Source organism: Monodelphis domestica, chromosome 8, assembly GCF_027887165.1.
Source record: "Monodelphis domestica isolate mMonDom1 chromosome 8, mMonDom1.pri, whole genome shotgun sequence".
NCBI lineage: Eukaryota > Metazoa > Chordata > Mammalia > Didelphimorphia > Didelphidae > Monodelphis > Monodelphis domestica.
In genome coordinates this window covers 185,405,000-185,431,762 of record NC_077234.1, presented here as the reverse complement: position 1 = coordinate 185,431,762, position 26,763 = coordinate 185,405,000, and the positions used below count along the sequence as shown (strand labels likewise).

General features: G+C 36.2%; 1 protein-coding gene across 4 annotated transcripts in view; it reads right to left on the bottom strand.

Moving 5' to 3' along the window:
• Positions 1-6,682: 6,682 nt before the first annotated feature.
• Positions 6,683-26,763, bottom strand: part of PROZ (protein Z, vitamin K dependent plasma glycoprotein) — a 39,797-nt gene continuing 19,716 nt past the window's right edge. For 3 of the 4 annotated variants that reach the window (XM_007501250.3, XM_056808271.1, XM_056808270.1), the window contains 2 exons: positions 23,243-23,360; positions 6,683-7,251 (listed from right to left, as the gene is read on the bottom strand). In XM_007501250.3, the coding sequence (XP_007501312.2) occupies positions 6,737-7,251; positions 23,243-23,360 (633 nt within the window). In that variant the 3' untranslated portion in view covers positions 6,683-6,736. Of the gene's footprint in view, positions 7,252-9,372; positions 10,258-23,242; positions 23,361-26,763 lie in introns of those variants that run through there. The other variant, XM_056808272.1, reaches the window with a different exon arrangement.

Here is a 26,763-nt window from a genome sequence, read left to right as displayed (position 1 = left end):
CATTTACCATAAGCAGATAATCTCTAACACTGTTCTCACCAAATCTGGATACAGCTTAGAGGATTAAAGAAAATGAAAAAAAATTTTTTTTCCTAGATATTTTTCTCATCCAGGTTATAGATTTAATCAGTAAATTTCACATTTGAAGCCATGTTAATTTGCATACAGAGAATTAACATTTTCTTTAAAATTAGCAAACAGAATGATATTTAAATAGTTGGAAGGTTGAGTTTAATATTTCATACCTTCAAAAATAATCTTAAAATAACATGGTAGGACCCATACTTAAAATACTTCCCGTGAGATAGTCTCCCAGAGCTCTCCCTCCCCTGGTGTGGCCTTCAAGGACTACAGGGGGACTTCAGAGTCAAGCTTTTGCCTCATGACAGTTAGATACCAATATCTGTTTCAGAGGATGAAGAAGTGAGGACATTTTACAAAGGACTTGAAAAAATCCTTCAAACCAAATATGATACTTTGATAATTTCTGGGCACAAGGAGTATGGTGAATGCTATCATTCAAAATTTTTAAATGTAAGAAAAGGTAACGGCTTATTCGCACACTTTAGAAGCCTCTAGTTCATAGTGTCCACTATGCTCACATTTTTTTATCTTTTTAATCTTAACTAGTTGTATGACTTTGGTTGCTCAACTTGTTTTTTTCATCTGAAAAAAAAAAAAAAGATGAGGTTTTAATAGATAACCTCCAAGGTATCTTCCATTTGTCAGTTTCACTTTGAGAATATATGTTTGACATTTCCATCACTTTGAGGATGTGGAATTCCTCAAAGTGGTATTTTTTTTCTTTGCCCATGAGGGCAAAGTCACTTCTGCTAGGCTATCATAGCAATTTTTCATGTAATTTTCCATCACAACATACATAGATTAAATATAATTTAAAATAATTTATGTAGAACTGACCAATTTAAGCATATTTCTTCAGTGTATTATATGTGCAGCATGGATTAGGAAGAAATATATATAAAGATGATAAGGGAGTTAGAATAACAGGTGGGTAAAGATATAACTGGTACAGGAATCCAAGTGTACTTCTTTCTCCACATCATACCACCCTAGTCACTAGACAATTCTGCTTGCTGAGCTAGATCTTACAGAGTGGTGTCTTTTTTTAATGAGAGGCTCAAAATATTAAATATACCAATTGATGCAAGTGGAAAAATGAGATGTTTTTAAATATTCATTTCATTTTTAATAATTTTTAATTGTCTCTCTCATTGATCCAAAAGGGGCCATATTTGTCAGTACCTTTGCCTTAGCCGGATCACTTCATCCCTTAGGTTCATAGTCCTCATTTTCTGACTCCAGCCTCTGCCTGTCTACTTCAACAGTACTTTCCATGTACAGTTATTGGCCAGTGTCTGATAGGTGAACTAAGGCTTGCTTTGTCAGACTGTTCACCCTAACTATACTGCCTTCTTTGACCAGAAATTGCTTACTCACATCACAATGTACTTCCCTATTCCTGTTTGACCAGAATTTATCAACACTGAACTCTAAATTGGACTTTTCCCTCTTTGGACCTCCCATGGCGTTTTACCCCTTTCAGAATATCCCAAATGTATTTTGTATATCCCCCAAACCACTTCCATTAAATTTCTGCAACCTGGTCTGGATACTTATTGTAGGGTCCGGTCTCCTTGCCTTGGTTTTGTTACAGGTATGTTCTCTCTAGTCTATTTGACACTAATATGTCTACTGATTCCTTTTGTATCCTTTCCCAGGGATAGAACACCTATCTCCATTGGCCAATTTTAGATTCAGGTCATGAGTAGTCAATCAGCTTTTTTTATGGTGAAAGTCCCTGATCCCTGAAACTAAGGCAGGAAAAAATATTTCCAATCACTACAGCTTTTAAGAAATTCTCTACCATCCCCACTTTAAAGTATTTATAAATGTACTTAAAACTCATTACTGCTCATTACTTTTTACATTTCAGAGCAAAAACTGCTCAGTTAACCTTTTCACATGCCTAATGTGCTTCCTGCTAATAGGCACCTATCATATAGGTTTGGATTCTTCGATAACAGATTTTCTCTTCAGTTAGAATGTAAGCTTCTTGAGGAAAGGATCTGTTTTTGCTTTTCAAATAAAACACCAAGGAGATCACAGAAGATAAAACAGTAATTTAAAATTAATTGAAAAGTTTTGCCCATAAGGACAGTTAACTGGGGAAAAATATGGAGCAAGTTTCTCTGATAAAAGTCACATTTCCAAAGTATATAAGGAACTGATTCAAATTATAAGGATAAGAACCATTTGCCAGTTGATAAATAGTGCAAGGATTTGAACAGACAAGTTCTTCTAAGGAAAAAAATCCAAGCTATCAATAGCCATATTCTCACATTCCAAATCACTAATTGGAGAAATGAAAATGAAAACGACTCTTGGCTTTCACTTTACATGCATCAGGCTGGCAAAGTTGACAAAATGACAAATGTGGAAAAACCATCCCTTTAATGCATTCTTGGAGTTGTGAACTGGTTCAGTCATTTTGGAAGGGCACTTTGGTCCATGATTCCACTTCTCAACTTATACCCCAGCAAGATCAATACCTAGTTTTTTAGATTGACAGATGACTGAAAACTAAACAGGGTATCAATTGGGGAATGCATAAATTGTGATATGAAAATACGAGTGTAACACAAGAAATTAAAAAGTGGTTCAGAAAATCCTCAGAAGACTTAAATGAACTGCTGCAATGAAACTAGAAGAACCATGAGACATTTTATACAATAACACCATTGTAAATGAAAACATGTTAAGAAGAATGAAGACTTTTCATCAATTGCAATGACCACATATTACTCCCAGAACACTAATGACAATGACCTGCTTTTTAACATTGAAGGGATAGACTCAAAATGCTGAGAGCCACTTAAGAGCTACAGAGAACATTGCACTTAGATCTGCTAAGAACATGAGAATGGTCAAGAACACCACTTAAAGAGAGCTACTGAATTTACTTAGAGTATTTATGGGCACTTAAAGAGAACTGTTGAGAACACTTAAGAGAGCTTGTTTATTTTTTCTCCAACATGAAATTCTTCCTTCATCATTGGATTTCTACTTGCTTCTTCCTAATGCTTTTTGCCATAAATTTCATAACTTTGGTTTATGTGAAATGTGTAGGATCAAGGGGGTATTCAGTCTTCATGATATGATTTTGATAATGTTTGAAAACATCCTTTCCATACCAATTTTTTTCATGTAATAAGTTTCTCACATAAATTTCTATACTTTCAAATGATATCAGAAAACTTAAGGGAAGAAAAAACCCCATATTTCACATCTTTTGCAGGTGTATGTTTCTGAGATTCTAGTATCTACTTATGTAGATTTGAGCTACTCCATGAATATCATTTGTAAATTATCCCCTGTTTGTGTCAGCATGTAACATCAGGAAGTCAGTGGGCTCTTGAGAAATGTAGTTCAAAGGCACAAGATTTCCAATTACACATACAGTACCCTTATTTCCATGAACTTTAGCCCTTATCTGTATTTGCATTTGTATTATAGTTATAGTTCACACAACTCATGCCCATTAACCATAGAGATCAACAATACTTAACAAAATATATCATCATACAAACATTCGCTCACTTGTGCAGTTTAGCACTTGACAGCCATATTCATAAATTTTAGCATCCATACTACCTCACAAACATTAGTTTGATGGATATTGGAGCACTCTTCATAGAGTAAGATGAATCATCGATGTTTATCTTGTTTTAGGTAATCTGACAATCAGCAGAATGATCTTCAACCTGCTGGAGAACCCTCTGAATCTATATAAAATGTTTTTGGGACCAGATTGTTATATATAACCAGTGGAAAGATAAGAATGAAGCCAATACCAATTCACGAACATCTTACAACAAAATGAAGTCAGAGGTAGTTCTAAGAAAAATCTCATTGGCTAGTTCCACTGTGATTTGGAATCAGAACGTTTCTTCCAAAGAATGTGTTCCTAGCATTGCTGCCCTTCTGCTTTGTTATAGTGTGTGATTTTGGCAGAATAGGAAGTGAGGAGATGCCTTGAATGGAGCCCGCTACCTGGTGTTGGAAATATCTGATTTCAAATCAGAACTCTGACACTAACTGTATGACAAGTGGGCAAGTCACTTAACCTCTGCCTCCGTTTCCTCATCTATAAAAAGGAGATATCGTGCCTACCCTCTCCTATGGGAAGGATAAGGTATTTGTCATTTGCTTTCACAACTCCTAAAGCACCATGTAAATACTAGCTTTTACTACTATTACATGGTGCTTTAGGAGTTGTGAAAGTATACTTTCTGACCCTAATTAAAAAAACAAAAACAAACTTCTATATTGTAATTCTGTATTAATCTTTTTTCACCTAGAATCACTATGCAGGGTTCCAACCTCATCCATGTTTCCAGGATGAATATACTTCTTCAAGTTATAAAAATACCTTATTGCCTCTTCTGAGTCCCAAAATCAGCACTCATGTTAGTATATTCCATTTTGATCATATGACTCAGACTGACTAAATCATCTCAGTTCCTGTGACTTATTTCTGCCATTTTCTACTGTTAGATGTCATAGTTCAATGAGTTCAATCTAACAGAAACTGGGGCCACTAAACAATACATAAGGATCATCATCAGTGCATATTGACTTAGAAAATCACATAGGAACATTATGTTCTATTGTATTTTTATTTTATTAAGTTTCCCATTTTCATTTTAGTCTATGTACTTGGGAGTATCACAGAGTTCATGTTTGGTACTTCTGGTACAGTGGATTAAGCAATAGACCCCTTGGCATCAAGAAGACCTGAATCCCAAATCTGCCTGAAGTGTTAAGCAAGACACTTGACCTCTGTCATACTCAGTTTCCTATCTGTGAAATGGGGATAATACTACCTACTTTATTTGCAAGCAACTGAAAAAGTATATCTAATGTCCTTTGCAAACCATAACATCTACATGTAAGCTATTATCAGGTTTTCTCATAATTAGGTTTATCTATGGTTTCCACTGACTTTATTATCTACAGAAATGGAATGGGATTTGGAGTGAACTTGTGATTTCATTGGTGATGGACAGCTTTAGGTAAGGAAATTCCTCCATCAGTGCAGACCTGCATCTTCTCTGCAATTTGGACTCTTAGAGAGTTTCTTGGGACATTGAGAGGCACAGAGACTTAGCCAAGGTCATATAGCTAGTATGGGTTAAAAGCAGGACTCAGAACCCAGGTCTTCCTGACTTTGAGACAGACTATGCCATACTGCCTCTCCTGTCATCTCTATGCTTCAAGGACCCATGATTTCACTGGTGTGAATAGTTGCCCCAGTACAGATCATTAATCTATACTTTAGTCCAAAAGTTACAGCAACTTAAATTTTAAAAAAATCATGACTTATTGGGCAACTTCAGGTACAATTTAGCTAGCATGGCCCTCAGATATGTAATGTTTATTGGGAAAGGAAATAGGATTGGGAAAATGGGGATAAATGGGAGGTTTGGAGGAGTTGAGGGAAGAGAGGGTATATTGCTTGGTGATGCAAGGGAGGGTGATGCCCCCTGCTGAAAGGAAACAGCAGGGGTCCAATAAGGATGGTTTGTCCTGGAATGACTGACCTGAAGTTCAGCTCCCTCTATGACCAGAAATGATAGTCCACTTATCTGACTGCGAATTCAAATTATATAAAGTTTAATAACCAGTTGGGATTGGACTTTTTTCTCAGCTTCAGGCCTGAGGCCAGGCCCCAGAGGCTGGAGGAGGGTTCTCCCACTCCCGTCTACTCTATATCAGTCCAGTTTTGTCTTTAAAATCTTAGCAGTAGACATAAAGCAAACAAGAACAGATCTGACCTTCAGAAGCCTGTGTCTTCTGGCTGAACCAAGAAGAGCATGCCACTCCAGACTGGGCTGAACAAGCTCCTCTCTCCTCCAACACCCGGAAGCAAGTCCCACACGGCAGGAAGGAAGTGCTAGTCACAAGACCCAACTGCCACTCCCAGTTGGCCCCTTCCCCCACAAACTGTCAGTCTTGTTTCCTTTCCACAGATAAGAGATGTGTGATCTATCACCAGACCTATCATTAAAGATTTTCCAGCAGTCAATCCAGGGTTGCCTCTGTGACACATTGAGGACTAAAAGTACTTTGCATCATTCTTTTTATAAATTTGAAACATGGCACTTTAAAAAAAGTTCTCTGATTTAACACTGTTTAGGATGCATAATTATTAGTAAACATTTCATTTTAGGGGGACACCTGAATTTTGGTATTTTAAACTTTCATTTCATCTCATGAATTGTATAGCAAAGTAAAAAAGAATAAGTATCACACTACCTGGTCTGTTTTATAATTGCTAGTTCAATTCAAATAATTATTAAATACTTATCTAAGGAGCACTTTGTTAGGAACTAGGGGAGATAAAAACATTCATTAGACACATTTCCTGCCCTGATGGAGGGTGAGATCTGAAGAAAGACATTTGTGATTGGAGGGATGGGGTTGTGTGTGTGTGTGTGTGTGTGTGTGTGGTGTTTTGTTTTAATCAGATTGGGCATTAACATTAGCCAGGCTGTAAAGAATGAACATCAGGCAAACAGGGTTTGGGGAAGGAAAGGGCATTTGAAGTATAAAGTTCTGTGGCAATGTTGCCAATTTATGATCAACTTGGAGTCACGGGTATAAGTCACACATTTTCCATAAAGTTTATTCTTTCTATTCAGTTGTTTTCCCATTATTTCATTACTTGTTCAAACCACATTGAATATCTTGAAATCTTGCTGAAAAGAAATACTGGTTCTGGCCTTTCAGATGGTGGAGGGGCCATAATACCAATCAAAAACCAAGTCCCTTTGTGTTCCGCCATGACAATACTTCCCTCAACCAACTGCCAGTCCATTGATGTCTTGCTTTTCTCACAAAATTGCCTTGTCGTGACGGTCACATTGAGTATTTCTTCACATTTCTCATCATTGAAATATTCACTGGGCAAGTAAGTCAATGAATCGCCCAGTTCTGTTCCATTGAATGTCCAGCCACTGACAATGCTAATTTTCTCTGGAATCAACATGTGTTCTGCAAAATCCTTTTCAGGGATACAGATGGGAAGTCCATTGCTGTGACATTGAATGGGCTCATTAAGCTCTAGCAAAGCTAGGTTGTTCTGCCCCATTTCTTGATCATATCTCACATGCACATGTTTGTTCTTTATTTTTATCTCCATTGGGGCTCCTGGTATACTATCTTCACCTGTTTAATAATGAGACAATCACAGGTCACCTTAGAAAAACCAACAATTTCCAAAGGTAAGGGAATGCAATCACAATTTGTTTTTTTCTTATTTGACTCCAGCTTCAGTAGCACAGTACCCACTGAGACAGTCAGTATTGGTTAGCCAATTGCTAACTCAGTTGCATCCAATTATACATGGTGACAGGATAGAGTTAAATTATGATTTAACATACCCAAATCTGTTTTCTGCTCCTCTTGTTCCTGCTAGCCCAAAGTAAATAAGACTTGATGATATTTTCCTCTCTTTAAAAATTCACTATCGGGGTGATGAAATGTTTAACAGATAGTTGGGAGGAGGAAAATCAAAGCCTGAACAAGCTCATGAAGGATAACCTGTGAAAGGATGTATCAGAAATAACTTTTTTAATCTTTTTAAGAGCCACAGATTTAGAGCGTGGAAAGACCTCAGGGGATATCTAGCCCAATTTATTTTACAGATGAGGAAACTGAGGCTAAGAGATGAAGTGACATGCCTGATATCACCCTAAAGGCAGAAGTTGCAAGCAGCATATTTTAAAATTAGTTTTTAATGGATGAGTTGTTTTTTTTACATCATCATAGTTAAACTGTCTCCTCCACCCAAGAGTCACCCCATTTAACAAATAGTATTTTTTTTAAGAGAAAAAGGATTGGAAAAAAATCAGCATAACTGAAAGATCTAGAAACAAAGTAGATGCCCTTTGAGTATACCACAAATTTTAATTCATAAATCAAATGGTATATTACTGTGCAATAAAAATTTATGAATGTGAAGAATTCAGGGAGCTCTTCAAAGGCTTATATAAACTAATGCAAAGTCAACAGAATCTTGAAAACCATACACAATGACTATACTAATATAAATTCAAAGAATATAAAATGAAAGAATGTAATATTGCATAATAATAATATAATAATGCAATATACTAGAGAGAGGGGGAAGAAAGGCTGCCAGATCAGTTGGTAGATCTGTCAGTTGTTGACAATTGGGGCTGGCAGTGGGGAAGTTGGCTGCTGGGAGTGTGTTAGATTGGTGATTGGCATTTACTTGCTGGAATATAAAGGCGGCCTTGAGCTTACTGAGAGGGTTTTTTGAGTTTTGGTTGGGCTGTTAACTTTTTTTTTCTTTCCTGAAACTTTTTGGAAGATGGCTGGTCTTTGTTAATAGAACTAATTGGGGTTGAATTAAACACTGATTGGGTTTGTTTTGATTGGGCTATATTGGGTTGGAACTTTGTGGGGTGATAGTTATAGGTAGATATAGGCAGTTTTAGGTAATTATAGGATAAATAGTATAGACATTAGGAAATTTTCTTTCTATATTTCTCTTTCCTATATTTCTTTCCTTTACTCATTTTACTATATTCTTTTACTATATTTTAATTAAACTAAATTGTTAATTGTTAAAAGCAGCTAGAAATTTTCTCTGGCTTAAAGGGATATTAATTTACAACTCTACTATATTCTTATTAAAACTAATTATTAAAAGCTGCTCTCTTATTTTGTCAAAATCCCTATTTTAACCCTTACAGTGGAAATGATGGATTATAGGTGTGGAACATTGCACATACTGGAAGAATCTATTGATATATGTATATTTTTTTATTTGTTAAAAGGAATGGTGGGGAGGGTAGGAAAGGAGGGAAGATATATATGGAAATGAAATCATAAGGACAAAAAGAGATAAGGATTAGGGCTGGACCTGTGATTTTACTGATATAGGGATCTCTCCACAACACATCAGAAGTGGAATTTGAACCTCAGATTTCCTTGCTTTGAGGTTCTATCTACTATGCCACAATAACAAAGGATAACAAACATTTCATGAAAGCAATTTTATATCACCCTAGTTTTCCTCAGGCTCTTTCCCCCTTCCAAAAGCCTCCCCATTTAACAAATGGTATTTTTTAAAAGACAACTGGAAAGAAATTGGCATAACAGAAAGATCTAGAAACAAAGTAGGTCCCCTTTGATTGTGCCACAAATTGTGTATGGAAGTGTCCTTTTAAAATATTATTTTAGAATATATCTAAATTATATATCTATAATCTATAGATAAATATATATATAGAAAGACCAAGTGAAACACCAGAAGTTTTCCCAGTCGCAAATGGAGAAAGTTGTGTTTTACACATTATTTGACACAGTTCTAGAAATGATAGCTGTAGCAATAAGACAAATTTAAAAAAAAGTACAAACATGCTCTGTATCTAGCAAAAGGAATACAAATGTCACTATACCATGGTAATTTCAACAAATCCATCTAGAGAGTTCCAATTCATTTTGGATTGCTAAAAGTTACTAAAATACTGATAACCTTCTTCACAAAATCCTGTTTAGATGCCTTATCATGTAGTGGGAGATATCATTGGATTCTCAAAGGCTAGATTACTAGAGAGTAAACTATGGGAGTTTAATCTATGAACAAAGGAATGCAAATACAATGCCAACAACTTGCCCAATGGATGAGTGGACATACTCTTGAGGGAAATGAATTACAGGAATCTTTTTAAAAATTTTTATTTAATTAGTCAATTTAGAACATTATTCCTTGGTTACAAGAATCATATTCTTTCCCTCTCTTCCTCTCACTCTTTCCCATAGTCAACACGCATTTCCACTGGGTTTTAAATGCGTCCTAGATTAAAACCCATTTTCATGATGTTGATATTTGCATTAGGATGATAATTTAGTCTACATCCCCAATCATATCTCCTTTGATCTATGTAATCAAGCATTTTTTTCTTCTTCTGTGTTTCTACTCCCACAGTTTTTTCTCTGAATGTGGATAGTATTCTTCCATGTAGATCCCTCCAAGTTGTTCAGGATCACTGCATTGCCAGTAATGGAGAAGTCCATTACATTCGATTGTACCACAGTGAATCAGTCTCTGTGTACAATGTTCTCCTGGTTCTGCTCCCTTTGCTCTGCATCACTTCCTGGAGGTTGTTCCAGTCTCCATGGAGTTACTCCACTTTAGTATTCCTTTGAGCACAATAGTATTCCATCACCAACATATACCACAATTTGTTTAGCCATTCCCCAATTGATGGGCATCCCCTCATTTTCCAATTTTTTTGCCACCACAAAGAGTGCAGCTATGAATATTCTTTATAAGTCTTTTTCCTTATTATCTCTTTGGGGTACAAACCCAGCAGTGCTATGGCTGGATCAAAGGGCAGACAGTCTTTTATTGCCCTTTTGGTATAGTTCCAAATTACCCTCCACAATGGTTGGATCAATTCACAACTCCACCAGCAGTGCATTAATGTCCCAACTTTGCCACATCCCCTCCAACATTCACTACTTCCCTTTGCTGTCATGTTAAACAATCTGCTAGGTGTGAGGTGATACCTCAGAGTTGTTTTGATTTGCATTTCTCTGATTATAAGAGATTTAGAACACTTTTTCATGTGCTTATTAATTGTTTTGATTTCATTATCTGAAAATTGCCTATTCATGTCCCTTGCCCATTTACCAATTGGAGAATGGCTTATTTGTACAATTGATTTAACTCTTTATAAATTTGAGTAATTAGACCTTTGTCAGAGTTTTTGTTATGAAGATTGTTTCCCAATTTGTTGCTTCCCTTCTAATTTTGGTTGCATTGGTTTTGTTTGTACAAAACCTTTTTAATTTAATGTAATCAAAATTATTTATTTTACATTTTGTGATTTTTTTCTAACCCTTGCTTGGTCTTAAAATCTTTCCTTTCCCAAAGATCTGACATATATACTATTCTGTGTTTACCTAATTGACTTATAGTTTCCTTCTTTATATTCAAGTTATTCATCCATTCTGAGTTCATCTTGGTGTAGGGTGTGAGATGTTGATCCAAACTCAATCTCTCCAATACTGTCTTCCAATTTTCCCAGCAGTTTTTAAAAAATCAAATAGTGGATTTTGGTTCCAAAAGCTGGGATCTTTGGGTTTATCATAGACTGTCTTGCTGAGGTCACTTACCCCAAGTCTATTCCACTGATCCTCCTTTCTATCTCTTAGCCAGTACCATATGGTTTTGATGATCATTGCTTTATAGTATAATTTGAGATATGGTTCTACAAGGTCCCCTTCCTTCACATTTTTTTAAATGATTTCCTTGGATATCCTTGAACTTTTGTTCTTCCAAATGAACTTTGTTATATTTTTTCCTAATTCAGTAAAAAAGTTTTTTGGTAGTTTGATGGGTATGTCACTAAATAAGTAAATAAGTTTGGGAAAGGATTGTCATTTTTATTATGTTAGCTTGTCCTACCCAAGAGCAATTGATGTTTTTCCAGTTGTTTTGATCTAGTTTTAATTTTGTGGAGAGTGTTTTGTAGTTGTATTCATATAGTTCCTCTGTTTGTCTTGGCAGATAGATTCCTAAGTATTTTATATTGTCTAGGGTGACTTTAAATGGAATTTCTCTTTCTAATTCTTGCTGTTAGAGATGTGTTGGAAATATATAGAGATGCTGATGATGTATGAGGGTTTATTTTGTATCCTGCAACGAAGTTGTTGAGTATTTTGACTAGCTTTTTGGTTGATTCTCTAGGATTCTTTAAGTAGACCATCATGTTCTCTGCAAAGAGCGGTAACTTGGTCTCCTCCTTGCCTATTTTAATGCCTTCAATTTCTTTTTCTTCTCTAAGTGCTACTGCTAATGTTTCTAGTACAATGTTAAATAATAGAGGTGATAATGGGCATCCTTGTTTCACTCCTGTTCTTATTGGGAAGGTTTCTTGTTTATCCCCATTGCAGATGATGTTTGCTGATAATTTTTTTTTAGATATATACAGTTTATTATTTTTAGGAAAGGACCTTCTATTCTTTTGCTTTCTAGTGTTTTCAATAGGAATGAGTGTTGTATTTTGTCAAAGGCTTTTCCTGCATCTATTGAAATAATCATGTGATTTTTGTTGATTTGCTTGTTAATATGGTCAATTATGTGGACGGTTTTCCTAATATTGAACCATCCTTGCATTCCTGGTATAAATACTCCCCACTCATAGTGAATAACCCTTGTGATCATTTGCTGGAGTCTTTTTGCTAGTATCCTATTTAATATTTTTGCATCTATGTTCATTAAGGAGATTGGTGAGTAGTTTTCTTTCTCTGTTTTTGACCTGCCTGGCTTTGGAATCAGTTCTATATTTATGTCCTTATGAAAGGAATTTGGTAGAAGTCCTTCTTTGCATATTCTGTCAAATAGTTTGTATAATATTGGGATTAGTTGTTCTTTGAATATTTGATAGAATTCATTTGTGAATCCACCTGGTCCTGGGGATTTTTTCTTAGGAAGTTCTTTGATTGCTTATTCAATTTCTTTTTTCTGATATGGGGTTATTTAGGTGTTCTATTTCTTCTGATGTTAATCTAGGCAATTTATATTTTTGTAAATATTCATCCATATCATCTAGGTTGCCATATTTATTGCCATATAATTGGGCATAATAGTTTTTAATGATTGCCTTAATTTCCTCTTCATTAGAGGTCCCTTTTCATCTCTGATACTGTTAATTTGGTTTTCTTCTTTCCTTTTTTAAATTAGATTGACCTATTGTCTGTTTTATTTGTTTTTTCAAAGTACCAGCTTCTAGTCTTATTTATTAAATCAATAGTTCTTTGACTTTCATTTTTTATTAATTTCTCCTTTGATTTTTTAGGATCTCTAGTTTTCATCTGAGGATTTTTAATTTGTTTACTTTCTAGTTTTTTAATTTGCATGCCCAATTCATTGACCTCTGCCCTCCCTAATTTGTTAATATGTGAACCCAAGAATATAAATTTCCCCCTGAGTACTTCTTTAGCTGCATCCCATAGATTCTGAAAGGATGTCTCATCATTGTCATTTTCTTCAATGAAATTATTAATTGTTTCTATGATTTGTTCTTTAACTGATTTTGGAGAATCGTATTGTTTAATTTCCAATTATTTTTTGATTTGCCTTTCCATCCTTACTAATTATTATTTTCATTGCATTGTGGTCTGAGAAAGTTGCATTAATTATTTCTGCTTTTTTTGCACTTGTTTGCAATGTTCTTATGCCCTAGTACATGGTCAATCTTTTTGAATGTACTATGTGCTGCTGAAAAGGAGGTGCATTTCTTTTTGTTCCTATTTATTTTTCTCTACATATCTACTAACTCTAATTTTTCTAAGATTTCATTCACTTCTCTTACCTCTTTCTTATTCATTTTTTGGTTTGATTAATCTAATTCTGATAGTGGAAGATTCAGGTCTCCCACAAGTATAGTTTTTCTATCTATTTCATCCTTGAGCTCCACTAGTTTCTCCTTTAGAAATTTGGATGCTGTGGAAAGGAAACAAGACTGACAGTTTGTGGGGGAAGGGGCCAACTGGGAGTGGCAGTTGAGTCTTGTGACTAGCACTTCCTTCCTGCCGGGTAGCACTGGCTTCTTGGTGTTGGAGGAGAGAGGAGCTTGTTCAGCCCAGTCTGGTGTGGTGTGTCGCCTCTTTCTTGGTTCAGCCTGAAGATTTAAGCCCAATCTCTTCTGAAGGTTAGAACTGTTCTGGTTTGCTTTTTGTCTACTGCTAAGATTCTAAAAAGACAAAACTGGACTGATATAGAGTAGACGGGAGTGGGAGAACCCTCTGCCAGCCTCTGGGGCCTGGCCTCAGGTCTGAAGCTGAGAAAAAAGTCCAATCCCAACTGGTTATTAAATTTTATATTATTTGAATTTGCAGTCTGCTACAAACCTCCCATTATCCCCTGTTTTCCAATCATCCCATATCTTCTCCCAACAAATATTACAATGCTATGCTATTTGGTGCATACATGTTGAGTACTGACATTTCTTCATTGTCTATACTGCCTTTTATAATTACCTTCCCTGTCTCTTCTGTTTTTACTTTGGCTTTGTCAGATATCATGATTACAACTCCTTCCTTCTTTTTCTTAGCTGATGCCCAATAGATTTGGCTCTATCCACTTACTTTTACTCTATGTGTGTCTACCTTCCTTATGTGTGTTTCTTGTAGACAACATATGGTAGGATTTTGGTTTCTAATCCATTCTGCTATTTGCTTGTGTTTTTTGGATGAGTTCATTCCATTTACATTTAGAGTTATGATTACCAGCTGTGTTTTCCCCAACATTTTGATTTCCACTCCTAGTCCTGCTTTTTCTTCTTTCACTATTTCCTTTTACACCAGTGTTTTGTTTTTAATCAGTCCCCCCAATTCCGACCCTTCTTTTACTTCCATTTCTATCCCCCTTCTTATTCCCCTCTTATTTCTTAATGATCTTTTTAAACTACCCCCACATCCTCTCCCTCCCTTGTATTGCTTCCCTCCCCACCAGTCCATTTGTTTCACTTCTACTTCTCTATAGGGCAAAAATAAATTCTCTGCCCTTCTAGTGTATTGGTGTTCTCCCTCACTCTCGCCATGTGCTTCTTTATGACATATAAATTTACCTCATTTTGTTTCTTTTCCCATTTCTCTTAGTATTAACCTCTTTTTTAACTCTAGTTGTATATATAAATATACATATGCAAATATGTTTTTGCATACATATATTTATATACATATTTATGTCTTGGCATTTCATCCTATATAGTTTGTCACTGTTCCCTCTAAGTGTAATTCTTCTAGCTACCCAGGTGATAATAACAAGTTTTAAGAGTTACCAATATCCTCTTTTCTTTTAGGATACACATCATTTTGACTTATTGGGTCCCTTAAAAAAGTTTGTTTGTTTGTTTGTTTTTGCCTTTCTTAATTACCTTTTGATGATTTTCTTGAGTTCTGTGTTTGGGCATCAAATTTTCTATTCAGTTCTAGTCTTTTCTTTATGAGTGCTTGGAAGTCTTCTATTTTATTAAATGACCATACTTTCCCCTGTAAGAATATAGTCCATTTTGCTGGGTAGTTGATTCTTGGTTGTAGACCTAGTTCCCTTGCTTTCCGAAATATATTCCATGCCTTTTGGTACTTCAGTGTAGATGCAGCCAGATCCTGTGTTATCCTCACTGTGGTTCCATGGTATCTGAATGACTTCTTAGCAGCTTGTAATATTTTTTTCCTTGGTCTGGTAGTTCTTGAATTTGACTATAACATTGCTGGGTGTTGTCAGTTGGGGATTAAGTACAGGAGGTGATCTGTGAATTCTTTCAATCTCCACTTTTCACTCTTTCTGAATGTCGGGGCAATTTTCTTGGATAATTTCTTGTACAATGATGTCTAGGCTTTTTCTTTTGTCATGATCTTCCGGTAGACCAATGATTCTTAAGTTGTCTCTCCTTGATCTATTTTCTAAATTTTCTGTTTTGTGGATGAGGTGTTTTATATTTTCTTCAATTTTTTCATTCTTTTGATTTTGTTTTATAGTTTCCTGCTGCCCTGAGAAGTCGTTTGCTTCTGGTTGTTGTATTCTAGTTTTTAAAGACTGAATTTCATCTCTGGCTTTTTGGTCATCCTTCTCCTTATGGTCTGATTTTCTTTGGAGGTCATCTTTCATCTCCTTTGCCTCATTTTCAGGCTGGTGAATTTTGGCTTTCAAGACACTATTTTCTCATTTTAGTTCAAGTGCCTCTGTTTCCCGATGATCTATCTTACTTTTAAAGTTCTTTTCCCAGTTGTCTTCGGCCTCTCTTAATTATTTTTTTAATTGTATTTTGAGTTCTTCCAAAGCTTGTGTCCAATTTGCTGGAGTTTCTGCGTTTTGCTTGGTGTTCCTTGATCTTTGTCTGTTCCATTTGTTTCCTTGATAGAAACTGTTGATTGTAATTTCTTTTTTCTTTTTCTGTTGTTTGGTCATATTTCTCCCTTATTTCCCCTTTGTAGTTGCCTGTAGTCTTGCTCCTCTCATTATGTGCTAGATCTGTGGGTTTGGACTTTTCTGTCCTGAAGGGGCTTCTTCTCTTCTCTACTGATTGATTGGTCAGGTTGAGCCCTGATGCCAGATCTTCCCCAGCTGTCAGCAGAAACTGAAAAGGAGCTGGGCTTCCCACCTTGTTATTAGGGTGTTCTGTAGTAATTGCAGTGTTCACCCTTAGAGTTTAGTCAGCAGCCTCTCAGTGGAGTCAATGGGTGGGGGGCTATTGGAGCTTGAGCTTCCCTGCCCTTTGATGGATTCTTATCCGCCCTATTGATAAGATTAAGCCAGGGCGGAGTTGATCTTGCACAACTGGATGTGCCCTGAGGCCAAAATCTCGGGGGGGGGGGGCAATATGGAGTGACTGTGCTTGGGCTGCCTTCTCTGAGCTTCTCCTCTAGCTGCCTCTCTGCTGCCTGTGTTCAAAGCCCTGAGCCAGGCACAGCTATGCCAGCAGGATATTCTCTCTGGACTAGAGTCTTTGCTGGCCCAGGGATTTCAGCCACCACTGGAAGCTTAGTCCTGGGATCTTCTTCCTTCCCCTTAAAACCCGAGTGTTCTGGAATTCAGGCTTTTTGGGGAATACCTTTTAAGTTGGGTCCTACAGGAGGGTCCCTTAGCTCTGTACTGTTATTAGATTTGGATTTCAGTCTCCTAGAAGCATTTTGTTTTTAATCAGTGAGGAAGGGTTTTCAGAGGTCTGAACTTTCACTGCCTCTATGCCACCATCTTGACTCCACCTCTAAATCATATTAATCTTGCTATATTATCAGTATAAATTAAACCAGAAGAGAGATGGAAGGTATAGATAAGAGGAAGGAAAGTTCACAGATTCTTCCTTGATGAGCAAATAAAGTATTTGGAGGAATTGGTTTCATTGTGCATCCAAAGGCAATGAAACATTTCATGGAATACTTTGGTCATTTTGTTTTACAATACTTATTTTAAGTATTTTAAAAATGACTACTGTAAAAACAATTGCAAAACAAAAACATTTGTTGTAGAATGTGCAGAGATAAACATATATTAACTCATATTAGGGGGTAGCTAGGTCTTTCAGTGAATTGAGAGTCAGACCTAGAGATGGGAGATCCTGGGTTCAAATCTGGCCATAGTCACATCCTACCTGTGTGACCCTGGGCAAGTCACATAACCCCCCTTGCCTAGCCTTTACCACTTTTCTGCCTTGGAACTAATACACAGTATTTATTTTTATAAAGGTTTAAAAAACCCAATCACGATCAACATATTACTCTCATAACCTGTTACCTCACCCTATGGTAGTGTTGGATAGTTGATAGAAAGCCATCCTTGGAGCTATGAAGACTTTGGTTCCAGACCTACCTCAAAAACACACTGATCATGGGATTCTGGGTCAATCACTTAATTTCTCAGTTCTCTGGGCAGGTATATAAAATTATTAGTGTTAACCTATATTGATAGAAGGAGTTTCTTTACCTCAGAATTCCCTATTCCAGTGAAATCTCAGGTCCAGTTCCTATCTTTTGTTTTTATATTACCTTCATTTTCTTTCTATTTGTAAAAAACCCTTTACCTTCCATCTTAGAGTCAATATTATATATTGGTCCTAAGACAGAAGAGTGGTAAGGGGAGGCAATGGGGATTAAGTGACTTGCCCAGGGTCAAACAGCTAGGAAGTATCTGAGGTCAGATTTGAACCCAGAAACTCCTGTCTCCAAACCTGGCTCTCTATCTACTTATTACTTTCATTTTTAAATAAGTACTGCACCCTCCCCTATGTACCTCTTTCCTCAGTAAAACATGCATTTTAACAAATAATAAAAATAAAGAGGAAACATCACTGTATGACTTTGAGGAAGTCACTTTACTTCTCAGTATTCTAGGCAAATCTCTAAATTATAAATTACCAAGAAGGTGCCAGCCTGCATTGGAAGAGGGAATTTCCTCCCCTAGGTGTTCTCTTTACTAAAGAAATCACAGGTTTATACTTCCAACCCTTTATCACTATAAAGTGACTCAGTGACTTCAATGCTGAGGTGAGAATAGATGAGAACAGTGAAAAATATTTTGGAAAATGTGGATCAGAAATAGGGATGGGTTTTAAATTCTTTGCATAATTTTCCTACTTCCTCATCCTCTGCAATAGACATTTGCTCATAGATTGCAATTAACTTCATGGTGGCCTTTTCATCTTGAGCATCAGAATTCTAGAAAAGCAAGCAACCAAGGAAGTGATGTTTCATGTTGCCTTTGGATACTTGATAACATCACCTCTGCCAACTTCTCTATTTATGTCTCTGTGGAGAATCCATGACCCATTTAGCTGCAGTCCATTTAGATGCAACTTCCTTATACCTCTTGGTTTTATTTATAGCAAGATTGTCAATATTAATGATTCATTTTCTCCAGTCGCATGCCCCTTTGCTACATTGCTCACCAAAGATCTCACATTTAGAGTGTCAACTATTGTTAGGTTTACAAATAATTTCACTTCCATGCTCTGATAAGGCATTAATATGGGATTTTTGTGGAGAGGGTCCTGGGTGAAATTTATAAGGGTGTAAATACAAAAGGCTACATCTAGTTAGAGGAAGGAGATTTTTCATTCTAAGAATCAGAGAGTGTGCCATTTAAGCTGGGATGTATAAGATTTGGAAAAGTGTAGAGAAGAAAGGGTATTAGAGGCATCTTGTGAGCAAAGGTATGGAGGTGGGAAAGCATTATATATATATATATATATGTGTATATATATATTATGTGAATTGTCTGATCTGGCAGTATAATACTCATAGAAGGGGCTAATGTGAGAGAAGGCTAGAAAAATGGTACCATGGAAGAAGGCTGGAGGTGGAAACCTGGGTTCAGATGCTCTCTCTCATGCTTACATATGAGGCTTTACCAAATTCTTTCCTCTGTGGGTCTGAATTAATAAACTATAAATTTACAAAATTAGGGAGATGGATTAAGTGAGATCTCTTCTAGGTCCAGGTATATGATCCTGTGATCCCATGAAAGATAGGACCACTAGGTTGTAAAGGACCTTGATTGCTAGATAAGAAGTTCAGGGATCAATATTGAAGGATTTTTGAGTAGAGAAATGAGGTGATCAGGTCAGTGCATAAGAGACTAGTCTGGTGTTTTGGCCATGATATGAAGAATGAATTGTAACGGGCAGACATTGGAGGTCACTTGGAAGACCTGCAGTATAACTTAAGTGGTTCAGAAGTAATTAAGACCTATACAATGCTGATGACAGTAGGAATATGAAAGATAGATATTGACTTGATTCAAGAACTTTTCTATTCATCAGAATGGTCCTAAAATAAATGGAATGGGCTGCCCCAGAATGGAAGGTTTGCTTTCTTCAAATAAAATGTCCCTAACCTTTTGTGTGTATCATGGACCTTTTTGTAGTATGGTGGAGCCAATGAACCCCTTGGAATAATATTTTCAAATAATTGAAAGAAACATTCAATTTCAACTAGAAACTTAATAGGTATAACTATTTCCTATCCAAGTTCATGGATCTCCTGAAATCTATCCAGGAACTCCCAAATAAGAACCCCTGCTTAGAGATTATCAGGGAGAGCAGTGAATAGAATGCTAGGCTTAGAGTCAGGAACACCCTATTTATATATATGTGTGTGTGTGTGTGTGTGTGTGTGTGTGTGTATGGCTAACATGACTAATATGAAAATTTGTTTTGCTTGATTTTACTTATTTGTACAAGTAGTTTTGTTTTTATTTTCAGAGGCAAGGGAAGCAAGAGGGAAAAAATAAATGCTTTCCAATTGAAAAAAATAACAAAAAAAGAAATTTTATAGGGATGACAGCAGAAATATCTTTCAATGTTAAATTATCACATATATTTATGTTGCCATAAAGTTTTATGTTCTTCTATTTAATTATTTTTATTCTAAACTTTGTTTTTTTTTTCAGTTGTCTTCAATCGTGTCCAGCTCATCATGACCCTATTTGTGATTTTCTTGGCAAAGATACTGGAATGGTTTGTCATTTTTTTTCTCCTTCCTTTTCTTTTTTTAAACTTTTGTCTTCTGCCTTAGAATCAAAACTGCCTTGATTCCAAGGCAGAAGAGTGGTAACGGCTAGGCAATGGGAGTTAAGTGTCTTGCTCAGGGTCACACAGCTAGGAAATGTCAGAGGCCAGATTTGAACTTGGGAAGATTAGTCTTCCTGATTCCAGGCCTGGTCCTCTATCCTCTGTGCCATCTGGTTGCCCCTCTTCTGAACTTAATGAACACCAAATAACATTGGCATTTTCATATGCATAAAGCAGAAAAGGAGAGTTTCTTTTTCCACCAAGCTCCCTTCCAGGAACTCGCTTTCCCTCCCCTGCTTCTTAGCTTCCTTCTATGTGTTGTCTTCCCCTATTTGAATGTAAATTCCTTAAGAGCAAGAATTGTTTTTTATATATCCAGCTCTTATTACAATGCTTGGGATATAGTAAAGACTTAATAAATGCTTTTTAACTTGACAAAAAAATAGTGTTACAAATATTTTGGTGTTTATGGGACTTTTCTTTCTACCTTTGTTCCTTTTAAAGTATATACTGAGTAGTGGAATTTCTGGGTCAAACGGTAGGGCATTTTAGCTCCTTTTTTAGTATAATTATAAATTGTTTTCCAGAATTGTTGGAATAATTCAGAGATCCACCAACAGTGTAGAAACCTAGTTTTGTTTGTTTAATAAATCTTAACTTTCTGTCTTAGAATCAAAACTAAGATCAGTTCTAAGACAGAAGAGCAATAAGGGCTGGGCACCTGGAGTTAAGGGACTTGCCCAGGGTCACAGAGCAAGGAAGCAAGATCTGTTTTTGTGCTGCCCCTTCAACAGTGACTCTATCCATCATTTGTCAGCTTTACCAATTTGCTCTGGGTGTGAGATGATACCTCGGTTGTTTTTATTTTAATTTCTCTTATTAGTAGTATTTTGGTTAATCTTTCATCTTGTTTTTAATCATTTGCTGTTCTTTTGAAAGCTATTTATACATATTCTTTGGCCACTTATCCCCTAAAGAATGATCCTGGACGTTTATTTTAGTTCCATATATATTGTGAATATCAGACTTCTATCAGAGATAAAGCAAAGATTTATTTCCCATTCAACAGATTCCCCTCTTACCCTAGTCATATGGATTTTCATCATGTAATAAATATGGCTAAGAATTCTAGCCTAGCATGATGAAATTTGCAAATATTCCATATATGTACAATGAACAGGTATTGTCTCTTTTCAGAGGTTAAAATCAGAAGATGTGTATAATAGATGTCATTTTACTTGCTTTTTTTAAGGGGTGAGGAAAGGGCTGGGGGAGGGAATTTGGGACACAAAGTTTTAAAAAGTAAATCTTAAGAATGTTTTGAATTGTAATGGAGAAATATTTAATGAAATAAGTCAAATTTAAAGAAAATAAAGAAATAATCATCAAAGGTATTGGGTAGAGGAAAGACATGAAATAACGTGAAGTGAAGTAAGCAGAACCAAGAAAGCATTGTACACAGTTAGAGCAGAAATGTATGGTGATCAACTGTAAATGATTTTGTTATTAGCAATACAATGATACAAAACAACTCCAAAGGATTCAGGATGAAAAACGCTATGCACTTCCAGAAAAAGAACTGATAGAGGCTGAATGTAGATTGAAGCAGACTGTTTTTCTCTCTATTTTCTTCATGAGCTTTTAAAAAATATCTTTCCCCCATAATATGATTAATATGGAAATATGTACTGCATGATAAAACAGATATAACCTATATCAAATTGCTTTCTGCCACAGGTAAGGGGAAGGGAAGCAGGTAGGGAGAGAATTTGAAACTTAAAATGTGAGGAAGCAAATACTAAAAAAAAGATGAAGAAAAAGAGATTTAGAAGGCTCAAAAATAGAATACTTGTTCAATGAAACATATTAATTAAAAAAGACCCAGAAAAAAACAGAACAAAGGATTAGAGTACTCAATAAAGCCCAAGATACCAACTACTGAGATAAAGACTCCACATTCACAAAAATTGTTAAAAAAACTGGAAAGCATTTTGGTAGAAATTAGGATCAGACCAACATCTTACACCATATACTACAATAAACTCCAAATATATACATGATCAAGATTAAAGGCTATTTTTCTTTTTTCAAAAATGTTAGAGAAGGGAAGGCAATACTTTCCACAGCTGTGATTGAGTGAGAGGGTAGATATTATCAGAGAAGATAATAAACTTGAAAAGCAAGTAAAATACAAGTAAAATCAATCTACTTGTTTATTTCTTATCCTGTGACATATCTTAGGCACATTTTATTAGGGAACAAATCCTCTTTTATATTTATATCAAATTCCCTATGTATCTTGCGCATCAGATCTTTTTCAGAATTATTGTGATTTCTTCCCCCCTCCCTCATGTAAATTCTAAGATTTAAAAGGAAAGCAGTAAAGTGGAAAAAATAATCCCCTCCAAAAGTTCTAATATAAAGTCTGATATCCAAGATATATAGGAAATTGACATAAACAGAGGAGCCATTCACTATGGATATTTCAAAGGATAAGAAAAGTCAGTTTTCAAATAAGGAAATTAAGTTATTAACATTCATATAAAAGAATATTCCAAATTCCAACAACAAAATAAATGTAAATTAAAGAATTCTGTTTCAGCCAAAGTTGTGAAAGGTAATTGATTTCAATCACTTATAATAATTTTTTGTGGTTTATACCATAAAGATGTTCAAGTTGAATTTCCATTTTTAGTTTCTTGTGGTCTGTAGAATAAGTTGTTGGTCTAAACTTTGTTTCTGTCAAATTACTTTTCAATTTTCCCAGCAGTTCTTGTTAAATAGAGAATCCTTCCTTCCCCATGTAGTTTATGCTCTTGAACTTTTCTAGCATTGGTTTATTAAGTTCAATTAATTCTGATTCTTGCTTATCTAATCTGGTCCATATGTCTACTTTTCTATTTTTCTAGTCAGTACCAAATAGTTTTGATTATTGCTAAAATGTAGTATAATTTTAAGCCTAGAAGCATTATTCTCTGTTCCTCCTTTAAAAATCATTTGCCTGAAGATTATAGACTTTTTGTTACTCAAAATTAGTTTTATTAAAAAAATTTTACTTTTAATGAGCTCTTAGAAAAATTGATGGGGTGAGAACAGTAATTACTTACTCAGCTTCACACTGATGTTTCCATATATGAGTGAACATGTTGCAGTAGTCAACACAAAATTTTCCTGTACTATAACACCACCACAGAACTCCTTTCCTTCTGAATTTGTTAATTTGACCTTAAAAAAACAACAGAAATTAGCCAACACTATTTATAACACCCTATAATAGAGGCCTCATTTCTGCCCCACTTCCAATTTTGTTTGTATTGAGCCCCCAAATTGTGACTTAGTAGTCTTCTCATTAGAAGATGTCTGAGGGGGGGCAGCTGGGTAGCTCAGTGGATTGAGAGTCAGGCCTAGAGACGGGAGGTCCTAGGTTCAAATCTGGCCTCAGATACTTCCCAGCTGTGTGACCCTGGGCAAGTCACTTGACCCCCATTGCCTAGCCCTTACCACTCTTCTGCCTTGGAGACAATACAAAGTATTGTCAAAGTATTGGAGACAACTCCAAAGTATTGAAGATGGAAGGTAAGGGTTAAAAAAAAAAAAGATGTCTGAGTACTGGATATGGAGTCAGGAAGAACAGGATTTGAATCTTGCCTCAGACATTTGCTTGATGTGGCCAATCATTTAACCTCTGCAGACCTCAGTTTCTTCATCTGTAAAAATAGAGGGTTGGTCTTGATGAACTCTCTAAGGTCTCTTCCAATTCTAATTCTGTGATCCTATGATCCCTATTTTTCTCTTCAAAAATTACTTATTTAGCAGGTATATCTAATATTAAAATCAACATGTCAATAATAAAAAAGACAATTCGGGAGGAAAGGTGTCAAAAACTTAGTCTAGTCTCATTGTTGTCACTTATAAGTGTCTAGTAGATATTATCTTGTTTATTCTTAGGCAGGTACATTCACTGAAGTTATCAAATTTCAATTTAGAGGAAATTTCAGTAGGGGAGGCAAGAGGGAGCACTTAAAAGTTTGAATGGTATTTTAATTTTAAAATCACATAATTTCTGCATACTTTAAATTCAGAAAAATGGAGCTGCTTAGTAAAACATGAAATCGAATGACCATTCTTTAAGTTTTTATTTTATTTTTCTCAATTACATATAAAAAGTTTTAAGCATTTAAAAATAACTTTTAAGTTCCAAATTTCTTTTTTCTCTCTTCCCTTCTCCCTCTTTGAGAAGACAAGCACTTTTATAGATTATACATACATAGTCATGCAAAATATATTTTTGTATTAGCCATGTTGCAAAAGGAAGCACAGACTCCCCCAAAGAAAACAAAGAATGAAACGAAAGATTATGCTTTCATCTGCATTCACACCCTGTCAGTCTCCTTTCTCTGGAGATGGACAGAATTTTTCATTACAAAGTCCCTCAGAATTGTCTTCAATCACTGTATTGCTCAGAATATCGGTCATTTATAGTTGATCATTGCACAATGTTGTTTTTACTACGTCCAACGATTTCAATGACCATTAATAAAAATTCAGGATGCTATAAGAAGATGGCAGAGTGCTTTCTACTTAATACATGCCAGTAGCTGAAGTGACTAAACATACCCTATAACCAAGAATTTCTAAGTCTTTGAAAGTATTGTTGATATTTTGCTGGGTAGATTTTTCCTTAAAAAGTTAGATAAATAAGTATTTTTACATAGATTGTAGAAATGGAGGAGATCATAGCTCAAGCTGCTAATCTCTGTTATATAGAGTTGGCTTTGCTGGATGATTCCAAATTACTTTAGAATTTAAACTCTTTTTTAGTGACAACTCTACAGTGGAAGAAGGCAGACTTAGGAGCAATGGATGGCAGATGGCATTTTAGCTTGAAGTGCGGAGAAATGTCGAACAATTAGAGCTATCTTAAACGTGGCCTTGGCTGTCTCAGGAGTGTGTGAATTCCACATTGCTGGGGATATTCAAGGAGAGCCCAAGTAGCCACTTGTCAGAGATGCTTTAGAAGGCATTTCTGGATGGCCATGGGTTGGTCTAGGCCTTCTGTAATGGTGCCCATTTCTACAGTGTTTTAAGCTTACAAAGCACTTTCCTTACAATAGCCCTGTGAATTAGCTATTTCAAGTACTACTATCCCCAGTTCACATGTGATTAAACAGACCCAGAAAGACTTATTCATGGCTACACAGCTGTTAAGTGTCAGAATTGGGATTCAAACCCTACCCAGTAATTAGAACTTTGTATCTATCTTTTTTTTTCTCTGTCTGTCTGTCTGTCTGTCTGTCTCTCTCTTGCTTTTGGTCTCCCTCTCTGTCTCTCTCCCTCTCCCTGTCTCTCTCCCTCTCTCTGTCTCTGTCTCTCTCTATCTCTGTCTCTCTCTTTGTCTCTCTCTCTCTGTCTCTCCTCTCTCCTCTTTCTACTTCCCTCTCTGTCTCTCTGTCTCTCTCCCTCTCTTTGTCTCTCTGTCTCTCTCCCTCTCTCTGTCTCTCTCTCTATCTGTCTCTCTGTCTCTGTCTCTCTCTGTCTCTGTCTCTCCTCTTTCTACTTCTCTCTCTCTCTCTCTTCTCTCACTCTCCTCTTTCTACTTCTCTCTCTCTGTCTCTCTCTCCATCTCTCTGTCTCTCTCTCTATCTGTCTCTCTGTCTCTGTCTCTCTCTGTCTCTGTCTCTCCTCTTTCTACTTCTCTCTCTCCTCTCACTCTCCTCTTTCTACTTCTCTCTCTCTCTCTCTGTCTCTCTCTCCCTCTCTCTGTCTCTCTATCTGTCTCTCTGTCTCTGTCTCTCTCTGTCTCTGTCTCTCCTCTTTCTACTTCTCTCTCTCTCTCTCCTCTCACTCTCCTCTTTCTACTTCTCTCTCTCTCTCCTCTCACTCTCCTCTTTCTACTTCTCTCTCTCTCCTCTCACTCTCCTCTTTCTACTTCTCTCTCTCTGTCTCTCTCTCCCTCTCTCTGTCTCTCTCTCTATCTGTCTCTCTGTCTCTGTCTCTCTCTGTCTCTGTCTCTCCTCTTTCTACTTCTCTCTCTGTCTCTCTATCTGTCTCTCTGTCTCTGTCTCTCTCTGTCTCTGTCTCTCCTCTTTCTACTTCTCTCTCTCTCTCTCCTCTCACTCTCCTCTTTCTACTTCTCTCTCTCTCTCTCCTCTCACTCTCCTCTTTCTACTTCTCTCTCTCTGTCTCTCTCTCCCTCTCTCTGTCTCTCTCTCTATCTGTCTCTCTGTCTCTGTCTCTCTCTGTCTCTGTCTCTCCTCTTTCTACTTCTCTCTCTCTCTCTCTATCTGTCTCTCTGTCTCTGTCTCTCTCTGTCTCTGTCTCTCCTCTTTCTACTTCTCTCTCTCTCTCTCTCCTCTCACTCTCCTCTTTCTACTTCTCTATGTCTCTCTCTCTTTCTCTGTCTCTGTCTCTCTTTGTTTCTCTCTCTCTGTCTTTGTCTCTCTGTCTCCCTCTGTATTTATAGTTAAATAATGTGAAACACCTCATATATAGATACTTATACATATATGTCTATATATGCACATATAGATATGTTTAGATAATATACATATTTATACATAACATACACGATCTATACACACTACACACAACATCACTATATTGCCATTATAAAACTCAGAGTTTGCTA